The sequence below is a fragment of the Scophthalmus maximus genome, chromosome 4 (assembly GCF_022379125.1).
Source record: "Scophthalmus maximus strain ysfricsl-2021 chromosome 4, ASM2237912v1, whole genome shotgun sequence".
NCBI lineage: Eukaryota > Metazoa > Chordata > Actinopteri > Pleuronectiformes > Scophthalmidae > Scophthalmus > Scophthalmus maximus.
The window spans coordinates 11,036,732-11,057,726 of NC_061518.1; the positions used below are offsets into that span (position 1 = coordinate 11,036,732).

At 40.7% G+C, this 20,995-nt stretch overlaps 1 protein-coding gene across 4 annotated transcripts in view; it reads left to right on the forward strand.

The window, feature by feature from the left end:
• The window catches only part of dagla (diacylglycerol lipase, alpha), a 32,109-nt gene extending 11,253 nt beyond the window's left edge, over positions 1 to 20,856 (forward strand). Inside the window, exons 2-21 of one of the 4 annotated variants that reach the window (XM_035628256.2) lie at positions 2,049 to 2,150; positions 2,281 to 2,492; positions 2,635 to 2,736; positions 2,832 to 2,970; positions 3,075 to 3,162; positions 3,580 to 3,738; positions 3,821 to 3,898; positions 4,473 to 4,597; positions 4,906 to 5,056; positions 6,716 to 6,799; positions 7,618 to 7,695; positions 7,931 to 8,011; positions 8,181 to 8,323; positions 10,117 to 10,185; positions 10,277 to 10,349; positions 10,644 to 10,852; positions 11,785 to 11,911; positions 16,326 to 16,492; positions 16,759 to 16,776; positions 17,248 to 20,856. In XM_035628256.2, the coding sequence (XP_035484149.1) occupies positions 2,056 to 2,150; positions 2,281 to 2,492; positions 2,635 to 2,736; positions 2,832 to 2,970; positions 3,075 to 3,162; positions 3,580 to 3,738; positions 3,821 to 3,898; positions 4,473 to 4,597; positions 4,906 to 5,056; positions 6,716 to 6,799; positions 7,618 to 7,695; positions 7,931 to 8,011; positions 8,181 to 8,323; positions 10,117 to 10,185; positions 10,277 to 10,349; positions 10,644 to 10,852; positions 11,785 to 11,911; positions 16,326 to 16,492; positions 16,759 to 16,776; positions 17,248 to 18,352 (3,303 nt within the window). In that variant the 5' untranslated portion in view covers positions 2,049 to 2,055 and the 3' untranslated portion in view covers positions 18,353 to 20,856. The remainder of the gene's footprint in view (positions 1 to 2,048; positions 2,151 to 2,280; positions 2,493 to 2,634; positions 2,737 to 2,831; positions 2,971 to 3,074; positions 3,163 to 3,579; positions 3,739 to 3,820; positions 3,899 to 4,472; positions 4,598 to 4,905; positions 5,057 to 6,715; positions 6,800 to 7,617; positions 7,696 to 7,930; positions 8,012 to 8,180; positions 8,324 to 10,116; positions 10,186 to 10,276; positions 10,350 to 10,643; positions 10,853 to 11,784; positions 11,912 to 16,325; positions 16,493 to 16,758; positions 16,777 to 17,247) is intronic. The other 3 variants (XM_035628258.2, XM_035628257.2, XM_047331547.1) reach the window with 3 other exon arrangements.
• The last annotated feature ends 139 nt before the right edge of the window (positions 20,857 to 20,995 follow it).

Below are 20,995 nucleotides of genomic sequence, written 5' to 3' on the forward strand. Positions count from 1 at the left end.
GGCTGAACATCGAGGTCATACAAGTTTGATATATAATGAGTTTTAGATATTTCTAAACTTAGCATGAAGCTGGGACAGAAGGGTTATTTTGCCAATGCTAAGCTCCTCAATTGTGCATCTTGAATTTGTTACTTAAATTAAAAAGTCCAGTGAATATATTCTGACAACAAGATCTCCAGTGTGTGCGTGCGTGCGTGCGTGTGTGTGTGTGTGTGTGTGGTCAAAGAATAGAGAAGGGTTTATTAAAGAATTAATTCTCCACCAGATCTATTCTGCACAGCGCAAATGCTAGTGTTTCTCTGTAAAACTCTACTATACATCCCTGCTGAGAGCTATGTAGGTGGTAGCACAAATGCTTCTTTGCCCGATTTCTTTCCTCAGAGGTAATTAGGTGCATTTTAGTACAAACCAGATACAGTATACTCTTTGAACATGAATGGTTTGTTTTTGTCAAGATTGTCAAGTAAGGGTGGATGATGTCCTTTTTACGCTTCTTAATCTGAGACTTTAGACACCGCATCAATTCATGACACTGTGCTGAGCTCGTACAATGAAGATGATGTTGGTGTAGAGATGATTCGAATATTTTGATCGAAAGTCTTATGTAGATGTCTAAAGGCGAAGCTTTTTAAGATCTTTTACATTGAGCTTGGCAGTTAACCCACCTATTTATGATAAGCAGTGTAGATGCCTTTTCTTTTTAAACCCGTACTGGTGTTCAACTGTACAATGAGAACACTTGTTAGCTCTCCTTTCAGAGACGGCCTTTCATCTGTGCATTTGTCATCATTTGTGCACACCTGCTTTTTTTTTTTTTTGCAGCTAAAGGATACACAGGACATTGTCAAACACAAAGCACAAAGACCACAGGTGTTATTTTCACATTACACTATTTTTTTTTAAATATAGTTGGATTTTTATTTGCATCTCTGTTTACAGTTACAGTCAAAGCCGTTTTGGAAATGTACGGCACTGCACATGAGCTGCAGTGTTGATCCACTCAGGAAAATATTTCTTTGCACAGTCCTATATTTACATTTTAATCAGGAAATTACACAACTATCTCCTTTCCCATTTCTGCTGACACAATGCAAAGTGAGACTTAAATAACTGTGGTAACTGTGGCAGTTAAGGGTGAATCAATGAGGGCGCTGCCAGTTTCTCAATAACTAAAAGAATGTGAAAAAGCAAGAGTGCTGGACAGTGAGCAATATTAAAATCTTAAGGCAATCTTATTTTGTTTTGTTGCTCTGTCTGTTGCTAAGCTCATCACTAACCTATAGCTAGGTTTTTATGTACATTATATAAAGGGTTTGGACAGACAGACTGCAGACAGATAGACTGAAAAATTCTGTCCTGGGCTTTCGGCAAATAGGCAGCAGCAGCATCATAAAGGCTGCATCAGCCTGTACCAACACCATAAGACCTCAGCCTCGGCCTCTCTGTGACTCCTTCTCTCCCTGCTGTCTCCCTCCTGCTTTTTACAGGTCATTTCTGTTCAGCCCAGAGGCAACTTGAGCAAACACTCAGTGTGTTTTCAACGAAGCGAATGGACATGAGTGACTTGAAAAAAAAGCTCTTTCACATGGCCATAACCAGCACGGTGCCATCAAATATCAGAGCTGCTTCTCTTTCTTTCTTTTTTAAGTGGTGGTGCATTTTCTCTTTATCCATTCACACATGCATCCTCGTCATCTCTCACATTTCCTTCACCCTTTCCTGTGTGCAAGTCTATTCGGGTTACAATCACTACAGCCCTCTCAGTTTAAGCATATAGAGACTTTAAGAAACAGAAAATGTGTCACTAACAGCCCCTAGTCTAATGCCGATAGACATCCAACATCTGGGCCAGTATACAGTAATGCACTGGGAGCTTGTTCATTTTGCCATGTTTTGAAGCTCTGACACGTAAGAATGTGATGGACAGTATATAGGCCATGCCTGTGGAGAAATGAGGTGCAACAGGTTTTGAGACAAAGAGAAGCAAGGTTGCAAAGAACGGCAGTTGTTCCTGAAGTTTTCTCTCCTCTTTGTTTTTTTTCCCACAGGGCAGTGATGCCTGGCATGGTGATGTTTCGGCGGCGCTGGTCAGTTGGAAGTGATGACCTGGTGCTGCCCGCCCTCTTCCTTTTTTTATTGCACTGCATCTGGTGAGTCTGTGTTTCTTTTACCCTATTTGTTTTTACCCTCATATTCTTTTGATTCATGATTGCATCTCTGTAGGAAGATATATTTCTCTATGTTTATTATCACATACATACGCCTGTATTCCATGCTCAGGTTGGTGGTTCTCTCCGTGGTTCTGTTCGGCCTCCCTTATGGCTCAGACCAGTCCTGCTCAATAACGCTGGTGGACCATGGCCGAGGCTACATGGGCATCCTGGTTAGTTGCCTCATCTGTGAGAGCGCCATCATGTGGCTGAGCATGAGAGGCAGCATTTTGTACACACAGCCCAGGGAAGCTGTGCAGTACGTCATCTATATACGACTAGGTAAGACGAGGCGTACGGAACTGTAATTCTAATTTTATGCTTGTTATGATTGAAGAAGGTGCTTAAGATTTGAACATAGTTTATAAAGGGGCTGATATTGATCATTATTCTCCTCACTTCCTCTCCCTCTTTCTCTTCTCAGCTATTCTGTTGGTCGAGCTAGTATATGCTGTGGTGGGAATTGCGTGGCTTGTCCAATATTACCAGCCATGCTCTGATGTCACAGCCAAAAACCTGGCTTTGGGTGAGTGAGGGTGTAAATATGGGAATGGACATAGACAGTTAAAAGTGGTGTTTTTTAATTCTTGAATGTGAACAATGTTTTAATATTCTCCGCAGGAATCGTTGCATGCAACTGGCTTGTGATATTCAGCGTTTGCATTACCCTCATGTGCACCTTTGATCCTACGGGTCGGACATTTGTGAAACTGAAAGCCACCCGTCGGCGTCAGCGTAACCTCACAACATACACACTTAGGTATTAACAGATAGATTCTCAATCTTCTTCTCTAATTTTGTCTTGACACAAAACACAACATTCAGGCATGCACATCCCACCTGTTGACTTTTTCTCTCCATTAGACACAGGCTTGAGGAAGGCCAAGCCAGCAGCTGGAGCAGGAGACTTAAGTTCTTCATGTGCTGCACAAGAGCCCAGGATACACAGTCGGTGAGTCACAGCAAACATTTACCCATGTCCGCTCTCTGGTTGAGATTTATCAGCTTCATTAGCTTTTAGCCAACAATTGCAGTGTATTTTTCCAATAAATGAATATCAACAATTGACCGAGACATGTTATCCTCAATGAGTTCGGACAACTCCAAAGGAAATACAAAGCAACTGTACTGTCACATCCAGGCAGTTATATGTGGATCCACAAATAATGTCTTCTTGGCTCATGATATTGCTTGTTGCCTCCCTTCTGGACTAAAGCTATGTTTCCTCATTTATAAGCCTATAAATTTGCGATTGTTTGGGGAAGAACATTTTTAGATTTGCTATAGAGCACAGCACAACAAACGGAGCATTTGGCAAACCTCTTGTTTTTATTACTTATGTGCTGATTTCTGCTGTTTTCCTTTCCAGGATGCATATTCAGAAGTGGCCAGCCTTTTTGCAGAGTTCTTCAGAGACTTGGACATTGTGCCTAGTGATATCATTGCTGGTCTGGTACTTCTCCGTCAGAGACAGAGGTCTAAGAGATCTGCTATCTTGGACCAGGTATCACTGTCTGTAAAATATATGGTAATGTCTTTATTTAGGCACTTGTCTATATGCATGTGCTGTAATGAAAAATAACCTTTCTATTCTGTATTCTCCTCCCAAGGCCAACAATGACATTTTAGCCTTCTTATCTGGAATGCCTGTAACTCGCAATACAAGATACCTGGACCTCAAGAACTCGGTGAGAATCTACTGTGTGAGGAATTGACAGAGCCGTGGTTGACCTTTGTCAACATCACATGTTAAACCAGTGAAAAGTAATATTGTTTAGAATTCAGGTTAGAAAAAATGAAAATACCTGATCTAATACTAATGACAAAACGCATTCACTTACTCACATCTAATTCCTAAATTCACTTGTGACGTTTATTTACATGTTTGTTTATTTTATGAGGCCGTAGTTATATTTATCCATGAATTTCACAAATAAATTCAGGGGAAAAAGAGAAAATGTGATAAGTGAGAGGAAAAAAATAGAGTAGACCTGTTTATTCTATACAAGGGAGTTAGGGTTAGAAAATAATGTTGAAATTGATATCATATCATATTCAACTCTTGCACAAGCTGTTTTCTGCAGTGGTGTACATTGTATTTCTTTAGGATTGCAGTATGTGCACATACCTAAATGTTTCATGTGTATTCTGCTGAAATATTTGCAACCTCCTGTATCTCAAGAATTCTGAATGTGTTGTTACTGTTATTACTTGTTTGTTCTGATGCACTCGTGTCTGCGTGCCTGTCTTTACTTCTCCCAGGCTGAGATGAACATGTACAAGGATGTGTGTTATTACATGCTCTTTGCCCTGGCTGCATATGGCTGGCCCATGTACCTTATGAGGAAGCCTGCCTGTGGGCTGTGCCGCCTCGCCAGCTCCTGCCCGTAAGCACTCAAAACACAAACGCCCGCACACTTTTGATCTGTTTGGCTTATGTGTCTCTTGAGCCTTTTCCAGTGCAGATCAAATTTCAGATTCGTTAACACTCGCCAAGTGGTATTCCATTGAGACAATACCACTCTGGTTGGACCCACTCACTGACACAGCAATGTTGAATAGATTACACACTCCTATCTAGATTGCATGCACTGGGATATAAGATGAATCTTACCTGTTCACTGTATATCTCTCATGTGTTCCACCTACTGTCTTTACAAAAGACATGTTTTTTTGTCGTTTTTATCTTCCCCAGATGTACATCAGTGTCTGGCTCTCGGTTGTCCCAGTCCGTGACAGTAGAGGAGGACAATTGTTGCGGCTGTAATGTCCTGGCCATACGCAGACACTTCCTGGATCGGGACCTCAAGCAAGTTCACATTGTCTACACTTCCTGCCACGATGCTGTGAGTAATCCGACAACAAGTTAACAAGCAGTCAGTGGTGTTTGCACTTTCCTCCCCGTAAAAAAAACAAAGAATGGGCATTGTGGAGTAGTAAAACAGCATCACGCAAAGGTTCATTTGTTTATCTTTCTCTTTAGTATATTTGCATCAATTTTGCACTTAACACAGAGCTGGTGGCTGTGCAGTGCAGCCACAAACTAGGTGCTTGTCTGGTCATTAGCTTTGTACTGTACTTTTGTACAGTACAAAGCACAGTACTATTTTTGTACTGTACTTTTTCTACATCACTTGTATCTGTTTTAATAACACGTCACTCACCAGTTTAGTTGCTGAGATATGGAGAGCCAAGTGAGAGCTGTGTCCACATCCTTGGCAGTAAGTCAAGTGTGTTCTCAGTAGGTGTTGGACTCCGCCAAGGCTGTGCTTTGTCACAGACTGTTTTTGATCATTATGGAAAGAATCTTAAGGTGGAGGAGGAGGAGGAGACGGTGTACACTGTGGTGACCTCAGAACTGTATTTCCACTCCCAAAATGTGAAGCGGTGCTGCTGGCGTTTTGTGCATCGTCAACATGTTAATGTAGTACACAGCTGTCACTGCAACCAGTGAATTACTCAATTTACTTGTCACACTCAGTTTTGTGTCGGTGGCGAAATTCGCTTTTAATGAGGAAGGTTAAGACGGTGATCAGTTTTAAACATATGTGATTATTCACTTTTGTTTCAGGACACAGAACAATTTCAAACCCCCACCTCATAGCGTTTCCAAGTGGTTTTAATATTGTCGGAAAGACCAGATCACTTTCCGTTTTCAGCACAGTGATAAAGACAGAGTCAAACACCTGGTTATAGTAATACATTGGCATGTTTGGTTTCTTATTGATCTAGTAGAAATTGTATTAATAATAGATGATGCCAACTAAAAGTTGGTTTTAAACCCTCATGTCCTGTGCTTTCACCCTCCGTCTTCGTCTCCTTTGACAACAGGACTAGAGTTTTCACTGTTACTCTGGTTGTTCCGCCATCCGCCCTTCCTGCTACCTGGGTAAAACTAATAGCTAGCAGGGAAAACAAAAGTGATATCACCTTCTTGATTTGGATGTGCAATGGCAGATGCACTTCCTCTATGCCATGAATTGATTTCCCAAGGGATGCCATACCTGGTGGTCAGACAGAATTGCTGGTGAATGCAAGGCTAATAGGGGACAAGTCTAAACACTGATGGTGTCATGACTCTATAGCCATTTCACTGGACAAGGAACATTCACTTCATAATGAAAAAAAAACCCTGTCTTTTGCCACTTTGTAAATTGGTTTCTTAAAATGAAACAGTCTCAGTCTATAAAGAAATTAAGTTGTTAAAAAAGTTTCCCAATTACATACAATATTAAATTAAAAAAATCTATTTTTATGTAGAATTTCCACAGCAGTCACACGAGCACTTGAGCCACACAGTGTCGATGATTTGTAAAGCAGACCACTTCTCAGTGAGGTTGGCCAGCTACAAGTTTCCATCTATAATTTCCTCTAATGGACTGACTGGAGTGCGTAGTTTGCTGGGCTGCAAATTAAACGATGAAGTATTTGTCCACTCCTCACACTCGCACTCTCTCCTCACTTCATAACCACCTTTAACTGTTTTCTTTTCATCTTCCACACAGGTTTATGAGACTCCATTTTTTGTGGCAGTGGATCATGCGAAAAAGAAGGTTGTCATCAGTATCAGGGGGACCCTATCGCCAAAGGTGAATTTCGTCTCTCTTGTGTTATTTAATGGCAACAAATCTTCAAATCTCCAAAATACTAAATTGGAAGTGGGAAAATGACTTGTGTTTTTAAACTTCAATTGAACCAACAGCTGAAAAATTAATCATGGCCTTATAACAAAGGCAAAGATGTGTTTTGTGAGGAAATACAACTCATCCTGTTGATGCTTTGCCCCCAACCAGTCAATATATGAAATTTACAAATATATACAGTACAATGATTAAAGAAGAATTTGCAAGATCCGGCCATTTAAGGGTTGAGCCCTTGTTGCACTCGAGGCAAACTTGAAACTGAAACGCTTTATTAATAGATCAATAGATCGGAAGCACCATTTGTGGCTCTCCACCCTTTAGGTACCACTGCAGCCGTATGTGGAGCCAAGGAAAGCCTTGCTTTGCCTGGTGAAAGAACTCATTGTGATGCACCTTGGCTTTCAGCTGATCAGTGTTATCGCTGCCTTAGGAGGTAGTCGAGCCAAAGCAATTCAGCAAAGTAAGTGGCATGCTAGGTAGGCATTTGACTTGTTAGCTTTCAAGCCAACAAAATATTCCACTGAACTACAGCAAAAATTCAATTTCAGTACAAATAATGCTGAATGAAAAATTAAAGCATAAATTATCTATTGAATGAAACAATTTCAATGTATTCTGAATACGCTAGTACAAGTTACTCCTCAAAGCTGACTGATCTTTTCACTTGCACCTTTAAATTTCCCCGCTCTCACTTCATCCACTTGTGTTCTCTGCTTCACGCTTTCTTTTGTACATTTGTTTGAAATGTGTGCCGTGTGTATCAGGACGCCTTGACTGACCTGACGGGGGATTCTGAACGTTTGCCCTTGGAGGAACAGCATGGGACCTGGCTTGGCCACAAGGTGACTGATTACTATCTCCTGACATTTTCCCTTAAGTTTCTTTGTTCTCGTTTCTCGTTACGTAGTTTCGACAACTAACAGTACCCAAGAATTTAAAGGTCATTTCAGTTGTTAATAGTACAAAACTTGATTATTTTGATAAAAGATTAATAACACAGAGTTCCTGTCTATATTTCTTTCTCTCCCACATTCCTCCCGTCCACTGAATCTCTTTTGTCTTTCGCTCCACTCTCAGGGGATGGTTTACTCAGCAGAATACATTAAGAAGAAACTGGAGCAGGAGATGATCTTGTCACAAGCCTTTGGAAGAGACCTGGTACATGATTCAATGTACTGTATAAAGAATGGCATTACTACTGGGAATTTCCATTGACGCCCCTCTAGTCCTCTATCTGTACACTAACCATAACCCCACTGCATATAGAGTATATAGTGTGAACAGTGTGCTGTTGTGAGTGTAATGACTCTGACTCTGTCCCTCACAGAACAAGGGCACCATGCATTATGGGCTGGTTATAGTCGGGCACTCTCTTGGTGCAGGCACTGCTGCTATTCTTTCCTTCCTGCTGAGACCTGAGTATCCCACACTCCACTGCTACTCTTACTCCCCACCTGGTGGCCTTCTAAGGTGAGTCGGTGTGCGTGTGTTTGTGTTGTATTCAATATGCAAATTACTATACAAGAGAAGATCAGTCCTTCAGTTTGAGTACATTGTACAGGATGGTTATTTAAAGCCTGCTTGCCAACTTCACACATAATTCCCATGTTTATGTTGATAAATAAAAGTTTTATTGTTTCATAAAAAACGGCTTTGACAGGTGATAAACCAGATCTTTATATAAGACCTGACTCTGTAGATGTTGTTCAGTTCTATACTGTACATCTATAATTCCCTAATAACAGAATTATAATGCAAAACATAAATCCATTTTCTTTTTTTTAAAGACAAGAAGTTACAGACCTGCAATATGCAGTGACATGAAGACAGGCCAGATAAAACATATTGATTTATTTGAAACATACTTTTCAGACATTTTTTAAAATCATTCCCTCAGTCTGAAAGCAGAATCTTGTCACACAGATTTGGTTCTCTAAAATTGGTTAATTATGTTCAAGAAAATGTAAGTGTCTAAAGTATAAGGGACCCCAAAAGGTGTTTTGGACATACAACCACAAGCTGCAGTTTGCACTTTTGTTTGTCTTTTTTTCCCCTTAACAGAATAATGTATTAATGGTCCAGTGGTTCAGAGACATTGGCATTGTGTCTCTTTACACTGGAATGATATCCAGTACTGTGCCATACAGCTGTCTGCAGTGTTAACTGTGTTTGCTATGCAAATCATGCTCAGTACCAACTGCTGCAGTGCACTTTTGGTATTTCATTGAAGGCAATTACTCAGACTTTGGTCAGAAGACACACAGGTTACAAATAAAATGTATGATGAGTAGAGAAACATAACCAATGTAGATGCTTCCATACAGGACATGAGGGGATCAGAGTGTTAAACAACACTCCACCGCTATCGTCAAACACCAAATGAAGGCATGTCTTTTAAAAGGACGGTCTTTCCTTATTGCAGTAGAGTCGAAGATGGTAGAATCTATGCCAAGGAGCCTTGATGCTATCCTGTCAGCTCCTGGTAGAACCACTTAATGTAGTTTTTTACTCTTTGTGTTTATCAGCCATCTTTATCTACATACAGTATATGTGCTGAAGATTAATCCTTGGTACAAATACTGTTGTCAAGTTTATCCCAAATGTGTTTATTGTCTCTGATCATTATCAGGGGATTGACAAGTTTCATCCTTTCACCTTAATGTTCCTATAGGAAGAACTATTCTCCTGGAAAAAAATAGATCTCCTCGTGGGCACACACGCGCACACACACACACACACACACACACACACACACACACACACACACACGAGCTGCAATGGCTGAAGATGGTATGATGTGATGTTAGGGTGTTCTCTGGCATCGAAACTTAAACCAATTGATATAATTGGCCCAACTGAATGTCCCTAATTAGTCTTTCTATTTCCCCACTGGGCTATGCAGTGATGCTTACATTGCACAATGGGTCTTTTGTGTCTTGTTTACAGTTCTGTTAACAGTTGCAACCTTAATTCATCAAGGCAGGGAACCTCTTTCTACTCATCAACAGCTTTAAAGCATAAAAGCTAAAGTGAAATGCTTTATTTCCACCCAAATCCTTCTGGTTGCCCAGTAAAAGAAGCAGGAACAATTAAGCCAGTTTTATAAGCTCCCCTCCTTTTCAAAGAGTGTGAGATCACACTTGCCCTTCTTCGATCATCCGTTCACTTGCCAAAAAGCTTGGTTTCCTCTCAGTTCACACCCTTGGCTTTCTCCACATGTCATGTGTACATAATTTAACTGTTTGTTTCTTTGATTTACCCAGTGAGGATGCCATGGAGTACTCCAAAGAGTTTGTATCGTCTGTGGTTTTAGGAAAAGACCTGGTACCAAGGTATCTCTTCTTCTATATCTAGTCGTCTGTGATAAACTTCACTTTGCTGCAGCATTACCACAGTAAAATGATCTGTTCTCGTCTATCATAGGCTCGGCCTTTCTCAATTGGAGGGTTTCCGACGCCACCTCCTGGAAGTCTTACAGAAAAGTAACAAGCCAAAGGTGATTGAAACTCTTGATACGGTTGTTTTTTCAAAGCATTGAGATAATGGGATGTGTGGCACTCTCACCTATGAACAAAAAAGACCACAGCAGCTTCACATGTATTTTCAAAGTTTTTCATGACTGATTCAATTAAACAACAGGTTTCCCCACAACCTTTCACCTGCCTTTATTTTTGCTGTAATTAAGCATCCTTTAGAAAACATACATGATACACACTTGACATACAATATACAGAGGATACATTTAGATTCGGATCTGTTATGTTATATAATGCCTTTTTCCCTGCAACAGTGGAGGATCATTGCGGGAGGCACCAAATGCATCCCGAAATCAGAGCTTCCACTAGAGGATGAAGATCCTCAGTCTCAGCCAGCAGCACCCCCCAGTAGTCGCCTGTGGCTCCACCCCAGTGACCTCAGCATTGCCCTTTCAGCCTCCACCCCCCTCTACCCTCCTGGCAGAATCATCCATGTGGTGCACAATCATCCTCCAGAGACATGGTGAGAAATATAATTTGAAAGCTTGCGGTATATTAATAGCAATTCAAAGTTGTCACGGTTTGGCTGCGTTTGCTGCAGATTCCAGTCATCGGTGGTATTGGCACTTACAGCTCGTCTTTGTACAAAACATACATTTTTATCATACAGCTCCAGTTCCCAAATGTGATTGATAACTGATGCGTGGACACTGTTACCTCAAAGAAAACCTTATATTTGTTTCACACCTGTGACGTAAAAGTACTGACAAGTCTGTGGGAAAGGTTAAACACTGCTTATTTGCGATTTTGTGGGTTAACAGTGTGTCATCGTGGTGTGGATGTATTCGAAATTCTAAATCTTTATCATCAATGACCGGAGATACTGAAATCTTGATACTGATTCTGTGAGACATCGCAAATATACACATCCTGCAACAACTGGGCTTTAATCCAAGGCAAACTTACATTCCAGTGATGTTATGACTAAAAGGTCAGTGTCTTTCTATATATTAAGGAAGAGGTATCTGTGATATGACATGGTAAGTACAGCTGATAAACATCTGAAAAAAATCATATTTCAAGTCACATAATCATGTCAAGTTGGATGAAAGTTTGGCTTCAAACACAATCAAAAGTAAAATATGTTGGAAACTGATGGTCATATTGCCGAACACCACTGGAGTCATTCTATAGTTTGCCATATGCAGCTGGTGATCTTTTCCCTACAACTTACAAGTGTGTCCTGTTTTCTAAAACAAGCTAAAAATCAAGCTGTAAAGTCTTACACAAAACGTCAGACTCAGTAATATCAAAACTTGAATTATTTCTTCTGTCACATGTTCCATAGTGTGTGTGTAGGATACTGAGGCGGGCTGTCACGTCAACATGTGTGTTCACTTTGTAGATTTCCCCATGATTGACAGAGACTGTCTCTCTCTCGTATCCCCTCTGTAGCTGTGGCCAGGAGGAGCCGACCTACTCAGCTCTGTGGGGCGACAACAAGGCCTTCAATGAGGTCATCATATCACCCGCCATGCTTAATGAGCACATGCCCCACATGGTGATGGAGGGCCTGAACAAGGTCGGTCCTTCCTGTGTGCATGCAGATGTATTTTGGTGGGGGGTGTTTGAAGTTGCAGTGAAGTGGCTTTTTAATTTGTTCCTGATTTCCCACTCTGGGTGACTGAATTGATGGATGATGTGTGTTTGCATGGTCTTGAACTTGAAAAAGGAAAATTCTAATGCCTTCACAAATATTCTCAGCAATTGTTCATAAAGGGGGATACCACTGTTTAAAATTGGCACGTTGAAAAGTTTTACATAAACAAATTTAGACATTATGAATTAAAGCCAAAGGCCAACAACAGACATTTTTGTAAGGTTTCAATTGTAATTGTGTTTCTATCCATGCTGTTGTGAAAAATATTGTGCCTACATTAAATGACAATAGTCAAAGGTGACTGATATGTTTAACCAGGGCAATTTGAAATGCTCAAAATTTACCAATATCAACATTTGGGATCAACAATAGCCATAAACAGAATTTAATTCTGACCCACTTTTCATATTCAGTAAAAACCTGACTGATGTCCTTCTAAAATAGAGATTGCAACATCCATCGGTTATCTACACACATGCTTATATAAAAATGTCAGTTTTGAGTTTTATATGCTTTTCTAGGTTACTAGTTAAATGTTAGACATAGATTCTGTCAGTCGTTTAAATCTACTCATATCATATTTAAACTTTCTAGCAATCAAGTAGATGTTATTTTTATTTTATTGTTCTGAAAAGGCATGCACCTTACAAAGGCACAGGACAAAAAACAAGTTTCAAATGGGAAAAAACAGTGTCATGTCCCCCAGATGTTCAATTAAGAATTCTTTTTGAGGCGTTTTGGAAGATTGATGCATGTGATCCATCATTAACCTACAACTTTACACATCTTTTCTTTCCTCTACATTGCATGGGAACTGTTCACTGCTGGTTGGTTTCCTGGTCTTCTCAGGTCTTTATCATCATATTCTTCGTGAACGTTGAACATCTGATTTGATAACAGGGTATGCGTTTGCACGGATCTACTTTGGGGACTGCACTCTCTTCTGGCCGCAGAGTTGAAGTTTGCTCCTCCCTGTGTACAGTGTGTGTTTGTGTCTGCTGTGCCTAGTCTGTAGTATGATACCTCTGGTGTTTCTGCAGGTACTGGAACCATTTTGTCCCCTGTCTGAGCAGGAAAACTCAGAACCAGAGGAACTGGATGTCAGTCAACCTACCTGCAGTACCACTGTGTTCATACCCACACAAACAGAATTAAACTCTAGTCCCCTTCCCTCTGGGTCCTCCTCTCCCAACCAGAAAAACCCATCCTGCACTACCTCCCTCATAGACATTGAGACCGTCTCTCACACTGCTGATGCTCTTCCCTCTTTTGTAAATGCAGATTCTGATGTTCCTCCTCCTCTTTCAGACATTATCTCCGCCTCACAGCCTTGCTTAGTGTCTGTTTCCCCGCTTCCTAGCACTCCTTCTGACTCCCACTTGGGAGTACTCACAGTTGAAGATGATTCATGCATTCCACCACAACCCCAAACAAACCCAACTGACTCTCACCCTTGTGTGGAGGTGACTGTTCCCTCCCTTTCTGAAAACCTATTTGATGAGTGTAATTCTCCTCCACTCAAGATAACACCCAATTGCTCTTTGCAGACAGAGGAGCTCTGTAGTTTACAAGTGCCAAACAATCCTTCTGATTCTCTAGTATAGATTTGGTAACATTCAGTATTAGACCTGATCTTTATTAGCCACTGTCCATAACACACTAATCCGTCTGAATAGTCATGTCTGTTGAGCTGTTTCCAGACATGAACTTGGGGGCTGGCAGGAAAAGGAGCAACATTTGCGGACATTTGCGTTCTCACATTCAGCCCCTTCAGAAAAGTTTAGGAACATCCGTATTCAGTGCATGTCTGAATGCAACTTTATTGGGATTTATCATGAAACACTTACACTGCTACTACTAATGTGTACAAGTGGAAAGACTATTATCAGTTGATGTCATGGCCTTAAAATTTAACAAGAGAAACATTTTGATTGATGTAAAACTCAGGATTTGGTGTCAGTCCTTAGAAGACTGATACTAAGAATACATCACAGAGGAGGTGGAGAGATCTGTTCAGTTTCCCCACTAAAAGTGACGCAAAGCAGCTCAACTGGTATAGCAGTTGAGAACATCTTAAATATCTTGAGGGGAAAAAAAGGGGTTGTTGCTCTCTCCACTTACTGTATACATGAGCCAGTGACTGGATGCAACAAGTCCAGCTGAGTTTATTTGACGCCTTAAAATGTGTTCCAGGAAAAAAGGGAAGCAGGCAGAATGGGTACAGAATGGAGGAGGTAGTAAATATATCACAGGTTGGTGGTGTATAAACAGTACGAACGTTTGTTATCTCTTTAAACCAGTGGGTGAAAAAGTTTAAGAATAGCCTTGTATCATCCTGCACGATTGAGTCCGAACCCACCTGCTCTCTTTTCACCTTCCAGCTTTCCTCAATTCAAGCCCTTCATTCTGTCTTTTCCACTCCCCTCGCAGCTATGTTACATTTGGTCAAGTGTTGTGGCACGAACTTGCTCACCCTGTTCCTCGAGCTAACGAGTTTTCTTTGTACTCAAAAAAAGTTTCCATGGTAACCTAATTTCTTCCACATTAACTGCTCTTTCTTTCCTCTTGGCCGGGTTCTTCTTCGCCTCTTTGCTTTTTGAAAGCACATATTCAGCTTTTTTTCCTCAATTATAATCCATTCAAGCAATTGTCAATTGCTCACCAGCAGCAGATGGAGAAACACGATGGGCGCAAATGTGTTAATACAGCGTGCGTTGTTCAGCTCCATTACTCTGTAAAATTGACAAATTTCTGATTTCCACTTATTTTCTCATTGGAGAGCTTTCAATAGTAAAACTCTGAAAACTGCAATTATATTTTTTTAAAGTCCTCTACTGTTCATTTCATAGTGTATGAATATGAATATATGTTCTTTAATAAATTCTGTCTTATGAATTTAAGGTTAAAGGGGGTTAATTATTGTGTAATGCAAATCTCTAAATATTAGCTGCAAGTGTACATTTCCCTCCATGAGTCTGCAGTCCCATGATTCATTTTGTTTTGATTTGTTTGTGATAATTTGTTGATTGTTGTGCTTACAACTGTTGGCGATATATTTGGTATTTATTAGTACCAAATATATGCTGTAGTCATGTAACTGATCCCACTCCCCCATGTAACATGTCTTCAATTGTGAGCCATAACCATCCGCATAACCCAAACATAATAAACATGTTTACATAACATATTTAATGCCATTTTTTATACTAACTTTGTTACATCCATTGCCATTTAGTTCTGCCATTTTATGTTCCATTGTCACATGTTATATATGTTGTTTAATGTTATTTCTTGTACGCATGTTTTTATGGCACAAAGTGCTTCCACCAACTCATTAAAGTTAACCAAAGTTAACCAAATATATGTAATTGTGTGCTGACGTGATTTGGTGTGTTGGATTTGCCGTTGGTGTGTTGTCCTCACATTTTTTAACCATTAACACATCACAGTTAGGATTTTAGTTTTCTTGGATGATTTTGAAGTTTCATACGCAGTCGTGTCTTGGTTTATTATTCCTCATCGTACTGTAGCTCTTGCATAGTTCTTGCTCAGGCATCATGACTCCGTTGTGGGTGTTTAATGTCAGTTGAAGTAGGTGTTAGCTCACCTTTAGGTTGCACTTACATTTATCTGAACTACACTGTGCTTTTAAACACTATAATCATATTATCATATCAGTAGTTATCAGCAGTTATAAAGAGAGTTGGGTTCCTGGATAATGCTACTGAAAAACAATTATAATCTTTTTTTATGATTCAAATATTCATCATAAATCCTAATTCTTGTATTTGCTTTTCATATAGCGGATAAATAACATGTTTCCATACGTGCGTGTGTATGTGTGGTATGAGTGTGTGTATGCGTGTGTGTTTAAAGCATTCTCAAACTATTAATGGCCAGTTAAGGATTATGTGTCTATCTTGTGATTTTTCTACACCCTCTGTTTTTTCAAGAAAAATATTAAAACATATTTCTTTCTCATATCATTAAATTGAGATGTTTGTCAAGTATTTTAAAAACAGGCTAGAAGAAACATTGAAATAAAATAATGCAACGGGGTTATTTGTTTAGGTCTGCAAAATAAGAAAGTAAGCAAATATGTATTTTGCTTTGGTGCAGTGCTAACAGAATTTTTGACTTACAAAATTTGGCTGGGGAGATTTTTTTTTCTAATTAGTACTGATCCTGTGCATCTGTCTGTATGCAATTACTATTCCATTCATGTTGATTCCCAAACCCCAACTGACATCCTCCCATCACACCCTGTCTTGTACGCGTCGTACCTTTTTATCTTTGAAGTCATGTGTCTGTGTGTGTACCTCTGTGCTTGTGACAGGTGCTGGAGAACTACAACAAAGGGAAAACGGCTTTGCTGTCAGCAGCCAAGATCATGGTGAGCCCCACAGAAGTGGACCTGAACCCGGAGACCATGTTCGTGGATACATCCGCAACTTCTCAGCAGCCGACGCCTACAGCCCACCACCGCAGGAACAGTAGTGTTCGGTTAGTACATCAGGCTCCACTGTGGGCGTGTTGGAGCAACAAAGAATATATAAAACAGTTTCATCCTTTGTACATTCAGTGTCCCCTATGACTCAAAATACAATAGAGCAAACCTAAACTGTAGGTGTAATCAAGGGGGACATGTCTGATTTTTAATAATCTAGCCAGTACTAAACAATACTATTGCTACTAACTGCTACTTTATTGTTTTCTCAAAATCATTGTTTCTGTCTGTTCGTTTGGTTAAAAAAAACAAAAAAAACAAGACATAAACCATTGTCACGGTAAGCAAAGCATGCTCTTACTAATTTTGCATAATGTGCTCCCTTCTCTCATGCACGCATGCACGCTGTGTGACCGCAGAGCAGTTGCGACGTATGGTAGTATTCAGTTCCCACCTCGGCCTCTCTGGTTTAGCCCTTGCCCAAAGTCGTGAACTCCTGGTAGTGATGGATGAGTTGTTGTGATCTTATCTCACCTGTATTAGATGCTAACACAAGAAGATGTATGCACTTGGTTACACCCCTGGCCTCCCAGTCTTTCCTTTTCTTCCCTTTATCTAGCGTTTAAGTGGTGTTCACCTCGTCTGTAGAATCTAGATATATTTTCAATACTAACGCATTCCCATTTTCCCCTTCTTCAACTCTCTGTAAGTTGTTTTGACCCATTTTTTTGTGTCTGTCTTGTTCTTTGGATCCCCTCTCCCCTCCTCTCCCTGTCATTACTCTCCAACCCATTTTTCTCCTCTCCTGTAGTTCGTGTGCCCAGTCTGAAATATCTTTGGATGGTTTCTCTGAGTGCCCACCTCCCCCAGTGCCTGTGGTGCTGCGTGGAGCACGGGAGCGGCTGACAGTGGAGCTGAGGGACCGCAAAGCGCCGCTGGCCGTCATGGAGAGTCTCTCAGACGCTGAATCCCTCTATAGCTTGGATTCTCGACGCTCCTCAGCTGCGCTCAGGGGTTCACCAATGCTGGGTAGCCTCTCATTCCCTTTGGATGCCCCGATCCCAGAGGAGAACCCATCTCTCAGCTCTCGCACTGAACTACTGGCCGCTGACTGCCTCTGCCAGGCAACACCAGAGCATCTGGGTGAGGATGGGCCCTTCTTTACCCCACTGGAAACCACATCCACTCCGGATTACCCCATGCGACTGTCTCCCGCCACACCTCGCTTCAGTGGACACCATCCTCCACCCCTGCTGAACCAGAGCGCTTTGGCTCATCCTTTCAAGCCAGAGCTTAACGCCAACACAAAAATGCTTCCTGATGGGGATCACCAACAAATTCCTGGTGTCTACAGCCCGGGGAGCACCCCTAACACTCCCCTCAGCCCTCAGATGGGTTCTAGACCAGTCGATAGAGAAGATGAAGAATGGGTGCTGGACACTGCAAAGGAACAGTTGAGTGCTGAGACCAGACTGGCAGCTTCTACACCTCCACCCCAACTGTCCAATGGAAACCCTAGCCAGGCAGTGCTGGAGTTCGCCCAGTACTTAGACTCTCTATTCAGACTGGACGGCAGCAGCTCTCCGCCTCTGGAGCTGTCTGACGGCGAGTCAGAGTCAGGCCGGGGCTCCTTTGGGCATGGTGAGTGTCTCACAGATGGACAGCAGTTGGATGACAAACAACTCCTGGCCAGAGCGACAATGGAGCCTAACCTAGTCCCCAAACCTCCGCGCACTTTTGCTGGATCTGCTGATCCCTCTTCAGGCATCTCATTGTCACCCTCCTTCCCTCTGTCATCGTCCGAGGAGCTCAACGACCTTTCCCCTGGTGAGGGCGCCCTGCCAGCCATACACTCCCTACGAACATCTACCCCTTGCCACTGCCCTGAAGAGAACACACTTTCATCTATGGTGTAGTGTGCGCCCGAGACTCTGATGTCCTAAATTGAGAAGTGCAGTCATCCAAAATTTAAAACATATCACAGTACATGCATGCAATGGAATGCAGTCACTTATCAGAGATTCAACGACAGAACTTGACTGATCAACTCACAAACTATTTCCATTCTTCAGGTGTCCCCCCTTGAAGGCTGTTTATAGCATTTTCACACTATTGCAATGACTAAGAAAAAAGAAAAAAAAGATACCTCTCTCTGCATGCCAGGGGGCTGTGCTGCTTTTGGGTGAATATAAATAACTGTAGCTTCACAATGCCATTCCAAAACAATGTTGTCTCACCCAAGTAGGGACACGTCAGCATTGCATCAATTCCCTGACTTAACAAAATCAAAGGGAGAATAGTTAACTGAGCAGGGATACACAAAAACTAACACTGTAGAATAGGTTAGCGCAGGCACACCATCTGGGTTGATGTACTGTACAACTTCCTGCTCCTACAGCAGCTATGGAAAATTTGTCCAGTTTTTACTTCATTTTATTTAGGATTTTTTTTATTTTATTTTATCAGGACTGTGAAAATGGACATTGTCAATAAGCAGAGGTGAGAAGACGAAAACGAAATGTTCCTCAGGTCTGTAAAGAATTTTACAGTTTGAGAAAGAGTATGTGTGTTTCATTGGTGAGAATTCACGTGTCTTAAAAAACTTAAGTGATTGTGACAAAGTCATTACAGACGCCTATGGATGTTTTTGAGTCTTTTGGTTACTCTTTATAGTGCATGAAGACTTTATTTAATTTTTATTTTGGAAGAGAAATTGTCACTAAGCCAATTAGATTGACATTTGAGTACTCTTGCACACATCATATTGCTCAATTTACCCCCCTTTGCCAAAAAATAATACATTGTATTGCCAAATGTATTTATGAGATGTAATTTTGTATATGTATATGGATATTGCTTTATTTAAACTCAAGCTAAGTTCATTATCTCCTCTCATAGCCACACTGTTGGTTCCCATGAAGACTGTTAAACAGCGACACCACAGAAGAGATGTCATCCTGACCGTAAAAACACTGCCATGGCTTTGATTTTTGAAAACACAACCTCTGTACCTTGGATTTGAACCAATAATGAACTTGCTAATAATCTTAGTGTCATAACTACTGTACCTTTTTACTCTTAGCAACCTACCAATGTCAGGGTCTGCATGCTTTACGCATTCCAGAGTAGCATGGCTGATATATTACAAGTTTTTGTCATTAAGTCACAGCAAATAAGCTCTAAACGTTTTCCAGAAAATAAACTCGGATCAAACCTTTGAGAGGCTTATTTAAAGCCCAGGTCACCAGAAAGGACCAAACTGTGAACTAAAAGTGTCCCAGGATGTCATTTCTCTTGTTCTCAAGGTGCTCTCCGTCATCTTGGATATGAAGGTGTTTGCTTCCCTTTAATGTGGTTAATCTCAAACATCCTTGAGGTTGGACTGAAAAGAATAAACGGGCTTGAACATCACATATGCCAATTCTAAATACTGTATGTGGTATACAATCTTCCATATCACTCTGGGTGTAAACAGGTGGCTCACGATTCACATTATTTATTCTTGTTAATGTTTTTTTATCACTTTTATTGCTGTGTTTGATGGTATTATTATCCTTATTGCGCTTTCAGCAGATTGGTTTGATGTCAGTGGTTTTAATCTCAGTTTTTGGGACAGTGCGGGGAACTTTTTAGACTTTCTCAAATGTAAGGAGTTATATATTTCAGCTTTTTTTCTGTCCGAGTGAAACGGTATGTGACATTCTGCCATGGCATGGTGACAATATGCTCTCTCTTTTTTTTTATACAAATCTTTCATAGTGGTGTGACCTGCTGCAGACGACAGCCTCACAGTGACTTTTGGTGCAGCCCAACCGTCAGGCCTGGAGTCACCACAGTGGTCTGCACGGTCTCTATTTGGAGTATGATTTGCTGAGGTTACTCACGGCAGACATCTCCAGCCAGTTTACAGTGTGACACTACACAAATCATGCAGCCAGTCCCAGTAGTCTCTCACTAGACACACCAAGTTTGGGCCAGGAATATCCTCCGTTCAGTAGCTTTGCTTTAAGCCGGTCATACAGTCAACACTGCTGAAAGAAAAGCACTACAATACTTTCCACCATAATGTGTACAGCACCATCTTCTATGTGTAATTATTTATGCAGATGTCTAAAAAAAAAAATATATATATATATATATGAATTCCAATAGAGTCATGTAGAAAATAACTATATAACAATAAGGAGATAATGACTATGTTAAAAGATACCAGTATTGATACATAGAAAAAAATATTTCATTAAAAGTTATTTATTCAAAATATTGGCAGATTTACAAATTGGTCTATACTGAAAGAGAAATAAGTCAGTTATGTCTTGTCCATGTTTACCTGGTTTGCTTCCCCTCCTTTCCTGCCCCACAACGAGAATGTATTTAACCCCCTCCCCTGCCTGTAATAAACTACAAACTATGAAAATAACTATGAATTTGTCATATTTCTTTCAAAATAAACTACTGAATAACTATTTGAGAGTCACAAGTTGTCTAGCTTGCATTTATTTTTAATTTTTTTTATATTTATTATATTTAAGAATATAATGTGAGTAGGAATGTGAGTA